A 21,238-nucleotide genomic window follows, 5' to 3' on the forward strand; every position below is an offset into this window, starting at 1 on the left:
AAGAAGGATTTGGGCAACCGTCACACTCACATATTTCAATCTTTATTGTAATAGATTGTATTGAGTTTCATCGCACTTTTTTTTCTTCTTTTGTTTCTTAACAAGTTTCGCGCACACGAAGAGATCGGACTTCTTCAACGGCGCTCTCAACACATCCCCACCATTCTTCTGCCCACTCTCGTCATCCCCAAAATCCTGTTCCATCCNTGTGCCGTAGGACATTACCGTCTCGCATACCAAGGCGTATAACAAAATTTGACATAGACTACAACAACAACAACACGCTCTTACACACGCTCTCCCATTCCATCCGTCATCATTCATTCGCGTACAGTCTGTAGGTTCTATCATACATCTGGGGGACATGTACAATGCCGCCGTCGTGGCAAATTTGTTGTCTTTCGCATATCTCTTCTCTTTCTATCTCTCACTCTCCCATTCATTCGTTTCCTCACTCATTCACACTGCATACACTTTTTTTTCTCCTTTCGTATTCAATATATTTATATATCTCATAATCTCTCTCCCTCTCATTCACTCACTCACTCACTCATTCTCTCTCTCTTTCTCGCCATCTATCGTTTTCTCTTTCTCTCCTTGCCCTCTCTCTCTCTTTCTCTCTCTCTCACTCTCTCTCTCTCTCTCTCTCTCTCTCTCCCTCTCTCTCATATTCTCTATGTACAATTAAATTTCTTGATGTCCTTTAGGATATTAGTAAATGATAATTACCAGCTTCTATCTACGCCGTAAACGGTTTAACAGTTGATTTCTTTCATTTCCTTAAGCGCTCTCTCCTACGGTGCTATAATTAATCTTTTATTTATTACTTATATCACATTGTTCATGTACACATTATTCATCCCGCTTAATGTTTAATGCTGTACTACTTTTAGTCCCCGTCCAACACGGCGAAACCGTTTCGGCCCCCTCTCGCACGATGCTCCCTACCGCGTCTAACGAATTATTATTTACATGAGGCTATTAACGACGCTTCGTTAGTCCATAGGATAGCAGACGCGATCGTTTTTCTTCCGTGACAATTCTCGTTCGATCGCTTCTTCCATTCACTTTTGCATTCCAGCATCGCTCACAGCTATGTGCCCTCCCCCCCCCCCCTTTTTTTTTTTTTNTATTACATCCATTGCACGACTTGAGTGAATTGTTTCATTGAAATGAGAACGTTCGCTCCGAAAACAATTGCGTAAAAAATTCATTGACTAGTACTTCGAATTGGATTTGTGCCGACTGGTTGCCTTTCTTTTCATTCTTTTTTTTTCGTCAAATCGAATTTTCCCCCGTGTCCGTTTTTGGCCTCTGCTAAGAAAAGCGTGAATTGCAGCGATGTGAGAAATGGTGACGAATTGTGTGTACATTGTATATTCGCATTAATCTTTTTTTTGTTTTTATGCATTTCCCTTTCCAGCTAGACTGTGAAAACATCGATTCGAACAAAACCAACGTGTGTGATAAGCGTAGGTCGAGAAATTCGAAAGTAATTTGTACAAGTGCAAGTTATCAACTAATTTACAGCGAGTCAAGTACTTTCGTTATTGCAGCATTTCCTTCCCAGCGAAGCTATCTCGTTAGTGACGTGCTAAGTTGCCAGAATGCATTTATTACAGACACTTGCGCTTCTTTACCCCGCTAAAGCACGCACTTACGCCTGAATGTGTGTGTCGATCGATTGACCACCATATATACTACTCGATTAAATAATTTAAAGAATATAAAACAAGATATACATTCGCACGCAGGTATAAGAAATAATAACACTAATGTACAAATGAGAGCCGATATCCAGGAGAATCGGATCGTCAATAGATTATGGTCAATAATCGTATACGCCACACGATGTCACGTATACTTTATCGATACAAAATAACGCGTATTTTTTTTTTCCGAACATCGCTTGTTGAGCGGCAGTTCTGCCATAATTAATGCTTGATTATTCCACCGATTATTCCATTGACGATCCCACATCGAGAATATCAAACGGAAACGTAGGATAAGATCTTACAAAAGCGAACGAAGATTTTTTACGTACATACAGAAAAACAATGAGAAATAATACAAGAGTGCGTTACGTGCGTGCAGTCGTTCTCCAGCTCTCTCTCTCTCTCTCTCTCTCTTTCTCTCTCTCTCTCTGTCTCTCTCTCTCTCTCTCTGTCTCTCTTTCTTTCTTCAGAGACAGCTGCGTAAGCATTTTCGTTTTCTTCTTCTGTACTCTAGCCTTGATGTGGCCATTATGCGAGAAAAAGGAAATGAAACGTCACAACGTGCACCTTTTCTTTTTTTACGATTGCAGATCAGCGATTTAAAATACGCGCGCTCAAAAATCACTTTCGACATGACAAAATCAGCATGATGAAATTAACGCGCGATACTACAAATTACAGACTCATATAGTGCAGAAACCGAGGATGAAATAGCGATATATATATATATATATATGTATATATATATATATATATATATACATATATATATACGTAACATAATAAATACACAGACGAATAAATACTTAAAAGTATTATTACAAACGTAACCTATATACTGTCTCCTGGACTCTCTTTATCATTCAATATAGTTTCCAATATCCACGCTAATATATCCAGAATTCTTCGTTTTTGCCATCGAAATGTCAAAAGTAAATATAGACCCCTAAATATAGAATTCAATATCCATTTTCTCCACAGCCACTGTGTGTATAAACTACTCAGGTTCCGTCTTTCGTCTTTCAATTTCAGTCTAAACGTAGCAGGCTATGCCGTTCTTTGCGATATTTGTTCGATCGCGACGAAGGTCGCGATCGTCAATCGGTCGATACGTCAATCTCGTGCAACAGTCAAGAAATTTAAAAGTTATGCGAAAGGGGACGTCCGTCTGAATTATTTAGCCAAAGTTTCCTTTCTCTTCGTCTGTAAGGGAAAGCATATACGGGAGAACGTAAAATACTCGCCAAAAGATGTTTGTCAAGGTGTACGGAAAAGAAGCTCGCGCGATCGTGACATATGACAAAATGATAACACAATGTACATTTACCAGAAGAATGATGATATGCCAAGCACAATCATTATTGCTTATAGCTGCGACACGCTTAAATTTCCATAATCACCGGACAAGCTTAACGAGTTAAAGCTTTGGGCTTCGTCAAACGTGCTATTGTAACGTGTGTTTTAAAAGCATCAGGTTTTTCCATGACGCCTGAGTGCGACACGCGAAAGCTTCCTCTCTCGCTTTCGACGCTTGCAGGCTGCCTTGATAAAAATGAGCCGTTCAACTTTTTTTGTTTACATTGAATTTCCGCGATGAACGTCCTTTCCTTCGATAAAATCATACCGACGTATAGTCGTACACGAGTTGAGCAAGGTCACGTATCTTTTCAGTCAGATTCACTCTCTTCGAAAAGAGAACTCGAACTTCGAATTCGATCGGTCCCCGATGATTCGGGGACTCGATGACCGATGAAGCTTCAAAATTGTAAAATTCCAACAAATGTTAGAAATAGCACGATGGACAAAGGTATTATATTCACCATCATCGCGTAAGATTCTTTGTTGCGTGTAAGGCGCGCAATTTTGATTAGCTAATCGTTTAATTCTTCGCATCGCTAATTCGTCGCTAATCCACCCCACTAAGCAACTCGTCTAACCAATGAAAAGACACAACAGAACGTGGTTTTACTTCGGTTGAACGTGGAGACGGTGCACGGCGCAGCAATGTCGCGGCGGACCACCACCACCATTTTGATATTCCAGCGCGATGATCAGGTCAATTTCGCCTTCCCGTGATTCTGTCAGACGGTCGAGTGCGAGGTCGAGGGAGGTTGCGTATTGGAGGAAGCGGTCGTCGAGACCGGCGGCGTCGACGTTGAAGGCGAGCTCACCACAACAACCGGTTTGACTAACGTGGTGGTGTTAAGGTACTGAGCATTCACCAGCGGCATCTGACCCACGGTCTTGAGAATCGGGGTGGTGATCATTTTTCCCGCGAGGCTGGATGGCGCCAGGATGTGAGCAGTCACTTGGTTACCCTGGGAGACGACCGTCATCGGCGTGACGATCGGCGTCAGGCCGGACAGCGGCGTGTGCTGGCCGACGATGTGCGCTATACTCTCGGTCGACGGTACGTTCTGCATCACCGTCGTCGAGCCTGGTTTCGCCGCTGCGGTTTGCAGCGACACGCCCGCGTGGCTCAACGTCAGTCCTGCGACCACAAGATTAACGAGTCGGTTAATTTTGTCCGTGCAACGGCTCAGAAACAACGAAAGAAATAAACTGTGGCTCAAATGAAGGGAATAGAGAATACGAGATGTAAAAACGTCTTAAAACGAAATCACCACTCTTACTAGTTTTTTTTTTCTCCAGTGATTGTCTACTGTCATCATTTTTATCATTTTCTTGATAATCATCGATTGATTTAAACTGACCTTCATTTACACAGTCCCCGACCATGTTATTAGATGCATCTTAATTTTTTTTACATTTCATTGAAGACCAGCTTTACGATACGGCTCATCTATCGATCGAATTATATTTAAGGAACCATTATTCTATAAAAGGTATTTCTTATGACGCCATTTCACTTGGCTGTTGCAACGATCTTGAACTCACGCTAGTTGCATTGTTGATAATAACGACAACAGACGTGAGTTTTGACTGCGCGTCGAATTGAAATCTGGTTTTATTTTCGTTTATTTGTGACTTGAAACTTCAAATTCCTCGCTTACTAACAGAAAAATAAATTCTTGCGTGAAAAATATTAATATTGTTTGCAAAAATTATGGGTAAAACAAGTGATTTGACACCCCGGAAGGTTGCAAAGGTGAAAGCGCTGTTTGACACCGAAAATTATTCTAATCAAGCAAACATAAAATTAGTAGCTTCTCTTTCCTTCCCAATCTGTATCCTATTAAAAAATCAAAGCGCATCTAATAACATGGTCAGAGTATATCGACGATTGCCAGACGTTTTGAAGGTTAACTATCAATTAATGGATCATTTCCATTTAACAATATAAATCGACACAAGCATCACCTATTTTTGTTACTTATTGATTATGGAACAAAAACAAAATAATGCCTGTGTCAATATTGAAAAGCATCCGCTATGCTCAATAAGCACACATGTTATAAAAGGCGTTTCTTCTTGCATTAGTTTAAAAAGTGTGCGCTTCGATATTCACTGACTAGCAATGAAACAAGCATTCCCCGACGAAGATGTTACTTACCGTTCGCCGGGAGTATGTTCAGCTCCGCGCCACCGGGGAGTCTTGCCAGTTCAGAACCGTTACCGCCGACCAACGTCACGCCGCCGACCATCTTATGCGTGGTCTGTGCGTCACCGGCCCTGATTCTCGTCTGGGCATCTGCAACGACGAGAGATTTTCATTTTGCAGATCTGACAGCTCTTCCCGCTCTAAGAACTTCGCGGGAAATCTTAATGAACGACAAGCTGGAAGGACTATAATGTACATACATATTTAACATAACATAACATATTTAACATAATTTAACATATAATGTACACACATATTTAACACATTGGCCAACCGATTGGATAAATGTATCCTTTTCTCGACCGATCAACTTAAACTTTTGGTAATTCTGGAGAAAAACGTTTATCTTCAGATTTCATTATATTGACTCTCTTTTGTTGGAAAGTCACAACTGTAGAAACTCGGGTCAAGATATGTGTTACAGCTAACGAAACGCATGGTTTTCAAAGCTTAGCGAGGCGCAACTCGCGCGGTTGGGCGATGTGTTAGGCTCTTAAAAAATCCATTCGTCCGAATTCGACTCACTATGCAACAAAAACTTTGCACTCACTCGACACGTTTAGCGCGGGGGAATGGGTGGCGAGAACCAGCGGTCGCGCTTCGTTCCCTGAGTGCACGAATGTGACAGGCCGAACATCACTGGCAGACGACTGCACAGCCAAGGCCAACGGCCGGTCGTTGTTGGACAGATTCGAGTGTACGAACGTCACCCGATTGTCGCTGGCGGTGGACGAATGAACGACTAACGCCACGGGCCTCGGTTCATTCCCAGTGTTGGATTGCACAGCAATCAGCGGCCTGGACTGATCCGAAGAGTTCTGCACTGCTAACGTCAACGGCCTGGATTCGTTGTTACCGGCGGTGTGAGTGACAAGAAGCTGCCTCGTATCACCTGGTATCACTCGAAGACCCGGCCCGATGTGTTGCAGTGTCGGCACGATCGTTGCGAGACCTTGGCTCGTATTTAACATCTGTGCGCTGATTGGCAGATGGAGCTGATGTGGTTGTTGTACTATACTAGCGGTTGGTGACGTCGTGATTTTCTCCTGAAACAAAAACGCCACCGTCCGTGATCGCTGTGCACACCCGCATATATAAAAATACACGCACGTACTCACACGCTTGCATTCGCGAATTTCAAATGCTGCCGTTTCAGATCAGTTTATAAAAACAGGCGAGCTAAGTGGGAATTCATAAGTTTCGAAGTCGTCGCGAAAGCTTACCGTTCCTTTACCGATTGCCATTGAGCGGAGACTTGACCTTCTTATTTTTCTTCTTGCCGAATTTGAACGAGAAGTGGGTGAATATTTGTAAGATTAATTTTGCTCGTTCGATGTTTGATAATTTGCCTCCGCGAAATAAAGGATGTTACAGCATATCTCAAATATCTATGATACGGATATAATTAAGATAATTATGGGTAAGTTAATTTTTATTTTTAATTAATTTCAAAAAATTTGTTTAAACTAAAAGCTAATGACATATAAAATTAACTTGGTTGAGTTGAAAAGGTTACCTAAACAAATATTAATTTAATTAAAAGTTAATTATGTAAAACCATGTGTTTTCTTGTATGAATAACTTTTTTATCGTAGTTTAAATTTATGTGAAATAATGAAAGAGTAGTCTGTTATAAGAAAATATCGACTGTTTTATGCTCAGAATTCCACACAAAAAAGAGAACTAGCGCTCAGAGAACTAGTGCTCAGAGAACTAGCGCTCAGAGAAACACAAAAAATAAATTCTACTGACATTATTTTTTATTTTTTTATTCCCTACTGTAGGCTGTTCGCAATGATTTTGTACATAATATTGATGAATTATTTCAACTTATATAAATAAAAAAACTGTTAATGAATTAGAACTACTGCATTTTAAATAACTAACTTGAGTTACAAATTTTAACTCAATTTAAAATTAATTAAGTCAAAAGTGATTAACTTTTTAACCTAACTTGTGACTGATTAACTAATTATTATCCAATCCTGGACGCATTATATGCATAATATGATATATGGTAAATGATATGCGCTTATAGTTCTAATAAAAGTAGAAAGGAGAAAGGGAGAAAGAGAGAGACACAGAAAGGATAATGGAAGATGCGGGCCGACCGCGTGGTCATGCATGCCAACGCTGATTCATAAGCTCTATATGCGCGGGAAAGAAATCGCGCGAGGCTGAGATCTTAAAAGTGTGTGGCGCATTTTCAAAGCCGCTTCCAGTACAGTCTCTGTAACCGGCTCTGCAAATGCGCGCTGTGTTATTCTGGCACCAGTACATTGCAAAATCGCGATATTTGCACGATTCCGACCTTGGATACGGTGCTGATATTATCTGCTCATCGTTCGTCCACGAGGCGGACAAGAATAGAGAGAGAGAGAGAGAGAGAGAGAGAGAGAGAATGCATACCTGCGTCGGTGTGGGAATACTGGGTGTGGATGATGCGGGAGTTGAACTGGCTGGTGGACTCTCCCTGGAACCTCGCGCAAGATTCAGATCTTGCGTTTGACAAACGATGCTCGCGGTAGCGGCTTGATTGTGGATGTTGGAAGTCGCGTTAGGGGACTGCAGCGCTTGCGGGGAACTAGCAGTAACGCTGTTCAGGCTGCTCGTGCTGCTATACCTCGTGCCACCCTGAGGGAGCCCAGTAATTTCGACGTCCGGATTTTCTGAAACTTGATAAATAAATTAGCTAATAAGAAAGCTATATACAGGGTGTCTGACGCACGTGACATCCGGTTACATACTTGTAGTTTAGATCAATGTGAAAGTCCTTTACCATTTTGCAAATAACACGCAAAATTTCGAGTTATTAATTATTGAAAATGATCATAGAAGCTTCTTTAACACGTTGACTGCCAACTATGAGATATCTCGTAGGTTGTTTACTTGCCCAGGACGCCAATTACGAGTTATCTCGTCGCTTCATTATTTGATTAAATCAAATTGGCTTCTTAGACCAGAATCGTGAAAAGTTCCATGGCAGTCAACGTATTAATTAATAACTCAAAAATGTGCGTGTTATTTGCAAAATGATACAGGACTTTTTTGTTCAGAGAAACCTACATGTATCAGTATGTGACGGCTATTGTACTTAGCGACAGGTTCAAGATTCGATATTGATTTGTCACTAGTTACAACAGCTGTTATACACTTATTATATATATATATTTTTCTCTTTTTTTACATAATTAGATTAAAAAGCTGTAGATAAAATCATGCATATTTCTTCAAATACTTTGAGATACTGTGGTAAATTTATTTTTTGTTCCATACATGTGAGAGAGAGCCAGAGGGAAAATATAACCGGGAGTGCAAGGTCGCTAGGCCGGGAATTAAACCCGAGATTTTTGCTTCCTGGTCGATCGCTCTACCAAGTTACCCAGACTCCACACTCCAATACACCTCTCTCTGTCTCTCCCTCTTAACAATGGCCTACATTATCAAGACGGTAATTCCTCCACAGTTTAATCGCCTACGCGTATATTAGGGATGTCTCACCATTTCTAATGACCATGATGTCACCCGCTCCGGTTCTCGACAGAAGAGCGTCGATGTGAGAGAAATCAAGGTGTTCCCAGATCGACATAGCCTCCTGTTTCAGCATCTCTAATCTTTGCTCCAGAGCGATTTTCTCTTCCGCGAGCCTCTGCAACTCTCGTTGATTATCCAGATCCTTTTTCGTCAGTGCCTGTAAAAAGAACATTTTGCATTATTGAGACTTCTTTCTCTCTCTCTCTCTCTCTCTCTCTCGAACGCATTCCGTATTTTACTGCCAACTTACTTGTGTGCATAAAACCGTCTCTCCTCCTTCTGCGACGCCAATAACGGATTACTCGCCGTACATTCTGTAAACAATTTGTGCGGCGGCCGCTTTTGGCGCCCGAGAGGGAGGAGAGAGTTCATCGTGTGTAACAGTCGGGCCGGCAACACCGGTGCGTCGGGCGATAAAAGTCCGTACAGCAGCATGTGCTGCATGTATGTACGTGCCATGTGGCGTGACACCAATGGCCGCGCAGTCACGTGGAGCCGATATAGGTAATGCTTTCCCGCAGAAAAATGCTACGCGCACGGAACATGCCTCGAGATGGTGCGATATGGAGGCGAGACGGGAGGGAGAAAGAAAATATTAAGAGTGGGAGAAATTGGCGGGGGATGTGTTAGAAGAAAGAAGGGATGAGAATAAGGAGAGGGGGGGATGAGAAGAAAAAGAAAAGGAGGAAAGACGGAGAAAAGAAGGAAGGAAGGAGGGGGGAGGGAGGGAGGGAGGGAGGNGAGGGAGGGAGGGAGAGAGAGAGAGAGAGAGATGTTCCTCGTGCAGAAGCGCAATGTATGTACAGCGCCGATCGCTGATCAGATGAACGTCACAGATCTTTCTTCTTGTTTGATCTACTTTGTGAAAACTTGATCGATTATTGTTGATTTTCACTTTCAGATTTATTCATTCACGGGAATTACATTCCTCTAGTAAGAAGATACACGATAAAGATTCGGGGGTACAAAAAACTCACATATGTAAGAGTTTTCTAACAGAAGATTTGAGCGCAGCCAAAACTGTATATCGATGTATTTAAACCGATACATCAAATGATTTAAACTACAGTATATATATATATGTTTCTGAAAAACGCGTAGGTTAAATTAAAACGCAGCGCTGAATAGAGCGGTTTCACGTCATGGAACATTACCGCAGGGAACCTAAGCAGGAGGTGAAAGGGGGTGAAAGGTGAAGAAATGCGGAGCGAAGCGGGCGTGTCGCGACTGGGGAAGAAAATTCGGATGGAAAAAAGGAAAAGAAGGCGGTGCACCAAGTACGAACAAGAAAGAAAGACGGACAAGTTCGCATCGTCGGTAAGAGGGGCGGGGCGAGGGGGCGAAATCGCGAAAGAAAGGAAAGGAGAAGGAGGAGGTCGACCTTCACGGGGACGCAGACTAAGCGACACCCGTGAGCGAGAACTTGCGCGCGAGTTCCACGCTTGGCGCGCAAAATCGGTGCACGTGTCACGGAGCTGGGTTTATCCTTGAACCGGATCCATATCGAGCCGACGAAGAAAAAAATTCGATCGACCTCCGAGTTTTCTGAAATCCCGAGCCTCTGTACACGGATCTCATTTTCCTCCTTTTTTTTGCTTCGCATCTTAACGAGGGCAGAGAAACAGCGTCGCATATGTCAGCGCAAATACGAAGAAGTTCACTTTGGATGATTGTAATTCGGGGAACACTTTTGCATAACTTTGTGTAAAAAAACAGAGCAGCGCGAGGATCAGGCCGGTGGTAAGTTTTTTTTTTTTTCAAACGACCGCGCTCTGCTCGATTGAGCCGTACTCGCGCGTGTTCGCGCGAGAGAGAGTACATCGACCGTGCGGACGAAACGGAGGATCCCGCGCGAATATAAATTTAATCGCGACGCAATACGCGTCCGCATTCGGCCGCCGCGCGGAATTTCGCTCACCCTCGTACGACGACACCACGTACACGACGCAGCTATAAATCGACAATGAGTGCAAGAATTTACAATGAAGCGGCCGAGTGTACACTTTATATGCGCAAGGTGGCGGCGTGTCTTGTGAGTCTATCGATCGGCGCGCGATGTCATAAGGAAATCACCGTCACAGAATCGGACGGAAAATCCTCGGACACTCGAGTTCCCGATATTTCCGCGGGATTTCTCGGCCGGGGCCGATTTCCGATCACGGGGCGATTAATCGTTAGCTGATAAACACCGATTAACAGTAACATAACATCAATGTTACAAATTTTCCGCTCGACGATGTAACTGTTGCGTAACACGCGCGTTATATTGCTTTTACATCGTTGATTGAGCGGGAAATTGTAACGTTAATGTTATGTTATTGTTGGATGGTGTTCGCTGAGTACTCGTCGTTTCGGTCGCTCAGAGAAGCGAAGACATCTAGGATGATAAAGTGCCTTGATCCAAGTTGCGAAACTGGCCTCCGGATCGTTTGTCGTACAAATGTAAGAGTGCGCGTTAACGTGTGAAACATTCGGACAAACCTGTATAAATTGGTTCGCCGCGTGAAGGATGGAGAGATTCGAAGACTTCTTCTCGTCTTGCGCCGGTAGCATCTTTTTCAACATCTCGAAGCATTCCTTGAGGTGCGCTCTGCGATTCTTTTCCAGTTTGTTGTGCACCTCCCTCGTGCCGGATCGGATTACGCAGGGTCTGTGCGAGAAGACGTAAACTATGAGGAGAGATACGCGATTGGAGGTAAAGCGAAGGTACGCATCGTGTTCCCTCAGACCTTACAGTTTGTTATTTGTTCTTGCATTAGCTACGTGGTAGTTCAAGAAATGTGCGTTCCGATATTCACTGTTACCTGGGTAGAAAAATGTTAGGGAAAAAACTGGTTATTACATAGAAACAGTTTTTGCTGGCTTGAATTAATTAGACATTAACTGTTCAGAAACTGTGCAAAAAATACCGATTATTACTTCTCGGCCAGTTAATTGCCATAAAGTATTGTAAAAGAAAAATAGTTAATATTCTATCCAGCAAAAATCCTTAAGATTCTGACTTCGTGTGTTTTTGCCCATTTCCCGGCCAGGAACGAGGCAAAATAATAAACAAATGAAATAGCAAACAAATGAAATAGTCAAAATCTTACTAGAAACTGGTCGGAAACTGGCTGGTTTTACTGTCCAATTATTGTCGAAGCAAAAGTCTCTCAAACTTGTAAGTTTTCGGCCAGTAAAAACTGATAAAAAACACTAGCTGGTTAGAGAATTACTATCAGTCACTGGCTAAAAACTGGTTTAATTGCTATTTAGTACACTACTGCAAATAGTTTATTACGTTACATTTAATCAATTTATGTTACCTATACTACAGATTTGCGGTACTAGCAGTGAACGTCAAAACGCACACTTGAAATAGCGCATCCAGTGCAGAAACAAGAAATAGGTCTCTTAATAACTCGAACCCTCTCAACGACGAAGAGCCGGAATTCGGGTTGAAAGAAAAGAGAGGGGGGAGAGACAAAGAGAGATAGAGAGAAAGCGCGATTCGCGAAGTCTGATGAATTTTTTGCCACGAAGTATCGTGAGGCATACGCTTCAGGGAGAAATTTTTCCGTACGCGCATTGAAGACGCGATCATGTAATAGCGTGACCGCCACACGTTATCGCCGCACGACGCAACGCGCCGAGTGATGCATCGTGCACGTGCCATTCACCCTGGACACGTGCACGGCGTAAATAGGTATAGTAACCTATAGCGTCGGCGACGGCGCGTCGCACGCTTGCTCGTGCACGGTGAGGAGGAGAGAGAGGAGAGAAGAGGGAGAGAGAGGGAGGGAGAGAAGATGAAGCGGGAGCGTGCGAAGCAACAGGCTGACATATCGACTCGCGGCGAAGTGTGGTAGTGACGTTGAGCGTGTGTCGATCAGATAATTATTGCGTATTTTCGGCAAATTCAAGCACAACACGCCGATAAGGCGTAACACGAAGTCAGTACGAGATAACGAAGTCACTGTACGTACTTCGCTCGAACTCGGCTGACTTTTACTTCAACGCAAACATACACTGCCAAACTGCGCGTGAAGAGAGGGGGGAGGGGATGTTGCGCCTCACCGGCGCCACCAGGCTTTGGAAATCACACATTTCGTGCAAATACTGCACGGTAATTATCCCGAACTGAATTTTTTGACGATTCTCACAGGACAGGATAGGAAATAAAATCTAAATAATAGTAAGGACAATAGGTAGATGGGAATCGGCCGCGAGATTTATAAATTTTAGCGGGAGGATACGTTTTCCCGATAATGCAACGTACACGCCGAGATATTTTTCCAGACTTTCGAAGTACGAAATTATTTCCGGATTAAAACCTCAAGTTAAGGATAGTGAGCAAATGAAGAGAAAATTATCTATGATTGATTCTTAAAAATTTAATTTTAATTGTTGTTTGTTTAAAAAACCAATTGTTTCATTTTATATTTTTCAGGGACAAATTTCCTCTTCTATTTAATAAAATTAATTTTGTCTTTCGTTTATTTTTTGTTTAGAACACACACACACACACACACACACACACACACACACACACACACACACACACACACACACACACACACACACACACACACACACACACACACACACACACACACACACACACACACACACACACACACACACACACACACACACACACACACACACACACACACACACACACACACACACACACACACACACACACACACACACACACACACACACACACACACACACACACACACACACACACACACACACACACACACACACACACACACACACACACACACACACACACACACACACACACACACACACACACACACACACACACACACACACACACACACACACACACACACACACACACACACACACACACACACACACACACACACACACACACACACACACACACACACACACACACACACACACACACACACACACACACACACACACACACACACACACACACACACACACACACACACACACACACACACACACACACACACACACACACACACACACACACACACACACACACACACACACACACACACACACACACACACACACACACACACACACGACTTTGATAAACGTTATTTTAATAAAAGTTACTATAAATGTTGATACTTTAATAAATGTTACTTTGAATAATTGTAATAAACAATGAAAAAATAATAAATTTGCATAAAATCTAAAAGTAAAAATATTGCTCCGGAATCATCGAAAGTTTGGGTCTATCAACGATCATCAAGAAAAAAATAGATCTACCCGATCGTTCGGCAATATGTTAAGTGGATTTCGCAATGTCTGAATTGTTTAACGGGCCGAAACTCACGAGTAAATTCTTGTTGGAAAATTCCGGGAAAGGTAACGTAGTCAGAGGGACCTGGCGGGAATAAATAAAAAGTCAACGAGGGAAAGAACACTTACCCGGTCCGATGTTTTTTATTGTCGTGGCTAGCTTCAATGTCGACGACAAGGTTGCCCGTGTTTTGCTGCGTTTGATTCGGATTGTGATTCTCCATGTATTGATTGTGTGTGCCATGGTGATCGCTCTGGTGGTGGTGGTGCTGCTGCTGCTGTTGGTGGTGTTGCTGCTGCTGCTGCTGAAGTTGTTGCTGCTGCGACTGCTGTTGATGTTGGTGATGGTGATGATGGGATGTAGGATGAAGCGCAGACAAAGAGTTCGAGCCGGCCGACGTCGGCGTGACTCGGGAGGATATTACAGCGTTTCCCCGAGAAATGATCGATTGACTCGTCCTTTCTAGTGGATCTTCCTCTGTAACATCGTCGGAAATTACTGGACTCTGTCTATCGAAGGCTGTGAAGCGTCTCTTACCGATCCGTCAGATTCTCTTAAGCCTGCGTTTTATAGAAATCGTCTCAAATTTGTAATTTTAAAGAAATAAGCTTTAGAAAAATGTTAACCTTCTAATGACAAAGCGGATTTTCAATCCAGGAAAATGGGGTCAGATCCAACCCCATGCTGTTTTGTTTATTTTTCATGCAATGATTGTACAAATTGTAAAAATAGTAAATATGTAAAAATAGTAAATAATAACATGAAACATTCATTAAGAAGGGAAACAGCGTGTACAACACGCTTTAAAATAAACGCTTTAAAATAAACGAAATAAGCTGTGGAATCTGACTCCACCTTACATTAGAGAATTCATTTGTCTATTTGCACAACTTCATACAATTATTCGTAAATGCGACAATGAGCGCGAGAAAAGTTCCGAAGACGATGAGAGTACAAAAAATTCAATGTTTCACTAAAGACACCGGATTGACTTTCAATTACGAAGCGAAAACGAAGTAATTACCACAAGCCGCACAGAAGATAAGAGCGAACCGAACTCTGACCTCTCTTTTATAAGTTTACAAATAAACTGCTTCTATAATTTTTTTTTAACTCAATTCGAGTAATTTGTAACGTACGGTCATTTGGTCCGAATTATTTACGATGTGTCACTAAATATTACAAGTGCGAGAACGATACAGTCAAAATATGTCCGTACAATTTGGTTTAACTACCTCGCACAATTTTTAGCTAACATTATAAATAACAATAAAGTCAAACAATTGAAATAATGTAATAGCCGAACTATCCCAATGAACTCACGTAGGAGCTCATAATAATTATAATTTTACAAATATTTAGTACAACTTCAGCCGCTCTTTTCATCATTAAAAAGCGAAATTAAGTAATTTTATAAATATATTGGACTAAAAATGTAGCCTGAACTTTACTGAAGACAATAGTTTTTGTTTTAGGATTCTATCACTTCGCAGTTCTGAGACACGTAACTCGTAAACTCGAAAATTGCTGTCATGTTCTCGGATAGCCGCCATTTTTAAAAGAAAGCGAGTAAAATTAAAATATTGATAGTTTTGACTTATTGACATTTAGGGGTAATAACTAACAAAAAATGAAATTAAAAAAAAAATGGTTGAGTAATCAGAAAATTCATAATCGTATCATTTAAAATGGATTGACCCACTGGTGACGCAACCAATTGTCAAATTCATAATGAGCAAATCAACGATAAGATGCAAGAGAAATCAAAATCGAACTATTCGGTATATTTTTGTACTCCTAGTATTTACCGACAATTTGACATCCCTACTAAACATTACTTTCATGCACAAAAACCAGCGTACGGTTTAACGGTTGTTCCTGATCGTTAACAACAATCTTTGTTCACGAGGTTATTATCCATTTGATTGCGCTCCACTTTTCCTCGACGTCGACCCGAAATTCGGATTTTGGCTGTGAGTTATTCGCGACCGTTGTTAACCGTTCTTTTCTCAGAGGACGGCGGGAAGGGGGGAAACGGCGCCACGAGGAGCCAAGATTTTACGGCGGCGGCTCCCATGCACCAACTCGAAAGTTTCATTCTGGACACAGGCACATTCACGGAGGCACTGCGATTCCTGGCGTTCCGCGATGCAGACGACAAAGCCCCCCTCCTTTTCCTCCCCTGACCCATTCTATTCTACGCCCGAGCTTGAATGACTGTGTGCTTTCGCCTAAGATTAGCGGACACTCTCTGGAGTGGCGATGGCTTCGAGCAAGCCGATCCCTTTATGGAACCTACGACGCGGAATGTCCTGTCGTCGCCATTGGGAAATTACTTCGGCAAGTCGCATGATTAACTTCGCGAGGTAACGCGAGGTCAGATATTAATCCCGATTCGAAAGTGACCTTTGCACTTCAAGAGAAACAACGCGCTTCTTATCGCTCACCCCGGCACGTTCGATCTCGCGTCGCTTTCTGAATGGTCGAAGAAATGATTCCGACGGGAATGGGCGATCGGATTCGCGAGTGGAACGTGATTCGTCGCGTACATTTCAGGAGATATCCTCATCGCGCGAATCCTCGGAAAGATCTGCCGATCTTAGCGCGGGAAACGCACGATGACAATGAATTTGCGAGCGGCCGCAACGCCTCGCTACCGGCCATGGAGGACCAGAATTCATCCCCACCCTCCTCCCCCCGGAATCCCTTTTACTTCGTCCTCCGCGCGTCGCGGCGCTATAAATTAGCGCAGCACGTGTACGCACATGCAAGTAACTCATTCATGTGCGAGTCGACTTGGCAGCGGCCCGTCGCATAGCTCGTCGCTTCCTAAATCTATTCCTGACGCTCAAAGACAGCAACGGCGGCATGCGTGCGTGCTCCACGATGAGAGAGAGAGAGAGAGAAAGAGAAAGATGGGAGAGGGGGGGGGGGAGAAGCACGATCGAGCACCGGCGTTACCGTGCACGCGGTCTAAGCGCTCCACCGAAATTAACTCGCGAGTGGTCTCGCAAACGTGCGGCGTGATGAAACATTTAATTCGCCGATTCAAAGCAAAGGGAGAATCCCGATGGCCGCGACCACCGACGAGATAATATCAAAGACCATTAGCCTCGCGGAATCAAGCGTAACAGAAAGGTTTTTCCACTCTGTTTAACCCTTTTGAGTCCAACGAGATTACGTACCCCGCTATTGCATACAGGAATAGCTATTGCTATAGCAATTCCTATTGTAATGGAGAAAAAAAATGCTAGACTCCAGTAATTATTCCTCGGCAAATTTTCACCCGGGTCAAATAATATTTGCTTGATCCAAAGTGAAATGTTCTCCACGTAAATTATCCGAGTAAAATATAGAACAATTAATTATATGGTTGCTGCAACCGCAGTACAATTGTCGAGTCATTTATATTGCAGCAGTCACGGGTTATTCCAACCAGACTTTTTTGACTATTTTAACTACAAATGTTTTAATGGCAAACTGCATCATTCAGGTGACTTGGATAAAATGTCTCGCGAATACAAATATAAAATAAGTTGTAGCCACTTGTCGGTAACTGCGAAAGTTGTTTTATTATATTTCCTACGTTTTTCTCGAGCTGGTCACCTGTCCCCACTTTAGCACACGGTTGCTCTCGCTTCGCCACACGATGATCGGACGGCGAACAGTTAGACCAACGGCTATGCCAATATTCTTGTGTTTACTAGGGTAGTGAGTCACCTTTGTTTTCTAACATCGCTGCTTTGCAGTACGGCCTTCCTACTAAATTCTGGTTCTGGCCGTATTTTAAAATAAGCAAATGTTATATACACATTTTTATTAAAAAATGAAACGAACTCTTGCATCAACCTAATCATTTTCATCTTAAAAATTGATGCCATTTCCAAATAAAATAAGCGACTCAAAAGGGTTAGTAACCTTCTGCCCAGTAAATTTTGCACCAAATCAGCGCAGGTGATACCTGCATTTCTACAGTTTCACAAAAATACCCAATATGTATGCTCATCGTAAGTCTACTATAAAATTTATATTTTACTGCATATTGATGTGCAGAGGTATTTGTATCAGATGACTAAGGATTGATATTCATTCTTCTTCAATTCGACCCCTTGGCAGCTACGATATTTACTTAGGACCGGTGATCTTTAGTATCACCTCATCGGTGCCGCGACGATACACGAAGATGATCCATTCGACACTACCGGGTCACCAGGAGGCCGGTCGAGTCACAGGTTCCAGGCTCCGAAAATACAAAATGCGAACGTGCATTAACGAGAGCTGACGCGATCAAAGGATCGGTCACTCGTTCTTCGGTTTACTGGCTCTCCCAGCGAGTAGATTTCGCGCCATATTTGCATATTTACCACATCCCCCGGTGGAACCGCGGCATGATTTTCCTTTCAAATGATATGCCGATCGGTTCAACGGTTTAACTCTTTCTTTTTTTTTCGCAGACGCACAAGCATCGCCGCTCTATCGGCGTCAAGAATGTATAATGCATGGGCTGCAGAACGACGCCGTCGCCGCATTCGTGCGACAAAGCCGAGCGCGGGGACTAATCGAAAAGTATTATATTATTATTATCGCCTGTCGTGATCGTGCCGTTGATTTTCCGAAAATTCAACGCCGCTCCTCCCCCTACGGGAAAAGTTAACGTGTCTCGGCAGTGTGACGGCGACGAAAGTCCGCCGCCGCGTACGAAAGCGAGCGATGAGAATTCGTACACATTTCGTTCGAGAGATTCCAGCCCGGAAGCTTAATGATCGGCCGGTCGATCGGTGTTTCTCGGTGTAGCAAAACCGTGTGTGTAGCGCGATAACGTGGGGATAAATGTGAAACAATTACCCGCGCACTTGCGAATTACCAGCGGCGGCGAATAATCGACGATGCGTCACTGGTCAGCAAGGGCGGACTTTTACTTCGCCGGAGAAAAAATTCCGTGTCTGCGAGAGAGTAACGAGTTCGTCGAACACGTCATTTGCACTCGCTCGACTCGTGTGATTTTCTCGTAGGAACGTGACGTCATCTAACACACACACACACACACACACATAACCTTCGGCAAGCCGCTCTACCTTTCCTTCCTCTAAACGGCAAAGAAATTCGCGCGTGCGCTCGCAATCATCTCGCAAAAGTGACCGCAAACTGATCGCCGTACGCTTTGGCCGACCGGTTGCGCGGCAGAAACGTCGATCGATCGAGGTGTCACTGCGAGAAAACTTCGAAACGTTTCGTCTCCGTCTCTCTCTCTCTCTCTCTCTCTCTCTCTCTCGCGAATATTCCGGGACGTTCTACCGTTCGTTTCGTCCTTTGTCACTCCTACACCGGTGAACGTCAGACAGGAAGTAACTTTGCAAGTTAACGTGTTTGTGATCGAGCACGTCGAATTTGTAACGGACATTTACGACTGCTTAGCTTATGTTAACGTATCAGGAGGGAGGCTAAGAGAATGCCTTTTTTTACATTTGGCAATAAATCTGCACGGGAGGCTTGTTTACCGATCTGAAATACGTAGAGTGCATTCGCCAAGCACGTTGCTGAAAATATATCGTTTAGCACGCACGCGGTAGAGAACACGCGGGGGTACGTTACAGTCGAGCGGCAAGATAAACCGATGTAAATACCTGTTCTGTTTGTCGTTGCCTTTTTTTTGTCAACACTATATATACATGTACGCATGTATACGTTTCTCTCGGAGAGTGTCGATAATTATCTCTATATAGTAGGCACCGACGTACACGTCTATATAAAAAAGACGATATTTACGTTTCCCACACACATTTTCTACGCTTTGCATATCTCATCTCTCTCACACACTCGACTTGATAGTCGCGAAGTACAGGCGGCATTTGACTTGGAAATATCCTTCCACGGAACTATAAATAGCCCGATTTCCATCTCTTATGCGCGCCGACATGCTTCAAATTCATGGCCCTCGATATTCGTCCGAAATCGCAGCGCGCCGCCGACGACGGATCCGTCCGGATTTTTCAGAGATGCATGACGCATCGCGTGCATCCGAGGAGTTAACGATTGCCGTCGCCAGAGGAGATCCGCGCGAGATCGAGCCGCGGAGATTCGAAATCTTCGCCCGGATGATCCTTAATCCGGGACTCGTGGTGATCTCGTATCACACGGTAACGCGCCGACGATGAGAGGCTAATCTCCGCAGGAACAGTGAGACGATCGCTTTATCCTGCGCGAGATCGACAAGCGAAATCGGATCTACTAGCCGCGAATCGTGGTAATCGGATGCTGATCCGAAAGCGCGGCCGTTTTCGGACTGGTGGACATTAAAACCGGAAACCGGGCTCCGCACGATAATCCGTTACGTGAACAAATTTGCGAGCGGACGCGCGCCCCCGCGAGGAGGAGGCGCGTTAGAGATCCATTTGTGACGTAAGCCGGTTTGAAGAAAGCCGCGGAGCACGCGAGGTGTCGCCGAGCAACTCCCGTTTTCCTTTAAGGTAGTTTTAGAATGCCGTACTTTCAGTGGCGTATCACAATATAGGGGGAAGTGGTGGGGCGCATTCATAAATTTAATATTTATGAAGCTGAAATTAGCTACGTTCCTATCACTCGATATTTCACTATGTAAATAATAAATATTAATTTGAAACGAAGTTGAGAGACATACAAACACGAGATTACAAATACGAAAATATCACTCTTTATTCCTCTTACCAGTCCTATTTTTACGCATTAATTGACCCAATAGAGATGCACTGATAATAGAAAGAGAGGTACGCGAATGTTTAAGTATATGTATATGTTCGTTTATTTCGAGTGTTATGTGAAGTTACGAAATTCACACCGCTGTATTTTCAAAACAAAATAGCCGGTGATTTTGAAATTTTTTATAATATCTCCGCAGTACTTAATATCACAGTAGCTTTCTATTAGAATCCTAAATATGGTTCAGAAGAAATTAAAAGTAGGACATTAACCTCAAGAAGCATGTGTGAAAATTGTCAACTTTAGTTGCGAATATCTCAGCTCCCGAATGACCAATCTATTTATAATATACTTGTAATCTCGTATATATATATGTCTCTCAACTTCGTTCCAAATTAATATTTATTATTTAGATAGTGAAATATCGAATGTATAGGAACGTAATATAGC

At 43.1% G+C, this 21,238-nt stretch overlaps 1 protein-coding gene across 7 annotated transcripts in view; it reads right to left on the bottom strand.

The window, feature by feature from the left end:
• Positions 1–1,267: 1,267 nt before the first annotated feature.
• Positions 1,268–21,238, bottom strand: part of LOC106749078 (max-binding protein MNT-like) — a 35,744-nt gene continuing 15,773 nt past the window's right edge. For all 7 annotated transcript variants that reach the window (XM_014628153.1, XM_014628152.1, XM_014628151.1 and 4 more), the window contains 7 exons: positions 14,242–14,590; positions 11,293–11,461; positions 8,779–8,968; positions 7,687–7,952; positions 5,828–6,323; positions 5,230–5,367; positions 1,268–4,206 (listed from right to left, as the gene is read on the bottom strand). In XM_014628153.1, the coding sequence (XP_014483639.1) occupies positions 3,797–4,206; positions 5,230–5,367; positions 5,828–6,323; positions 7,687–7,952; positions 8,779–8,968; positions 11,293–11,461; positions 14,242–14,590 (2,018 nt within the window). In that variant the 3' untranslated portion in view covers positions 1,268–3,796. The remainder of the gene's footprint in view (positions 4,207–5,229; positions 5,368–5,827; positions 6,324–7,686; positions 7,953–8,778; positions 8,969–11,292; positions 11,462–14,241; positions 14,591–21,238) is intronic.

Source organism: Dinoponera quadriceps, unplaced genomic scaffold, assembly GCF_001313825.1.
Source record: "Dinoponera quadriceps isolate SergipeBrazil2010 unplaced genomic scaffold, ASM131382v1 scaffold2982, whole genome shotgun sequence".
Classification (NCBI taxonomy): domain Eukaryota; kingdom Metazoa; phylum Arthropoda; class Insecta; order Hymenoptera; family Formicidae; genus Dinoponera; species Dinoponera quadriceps.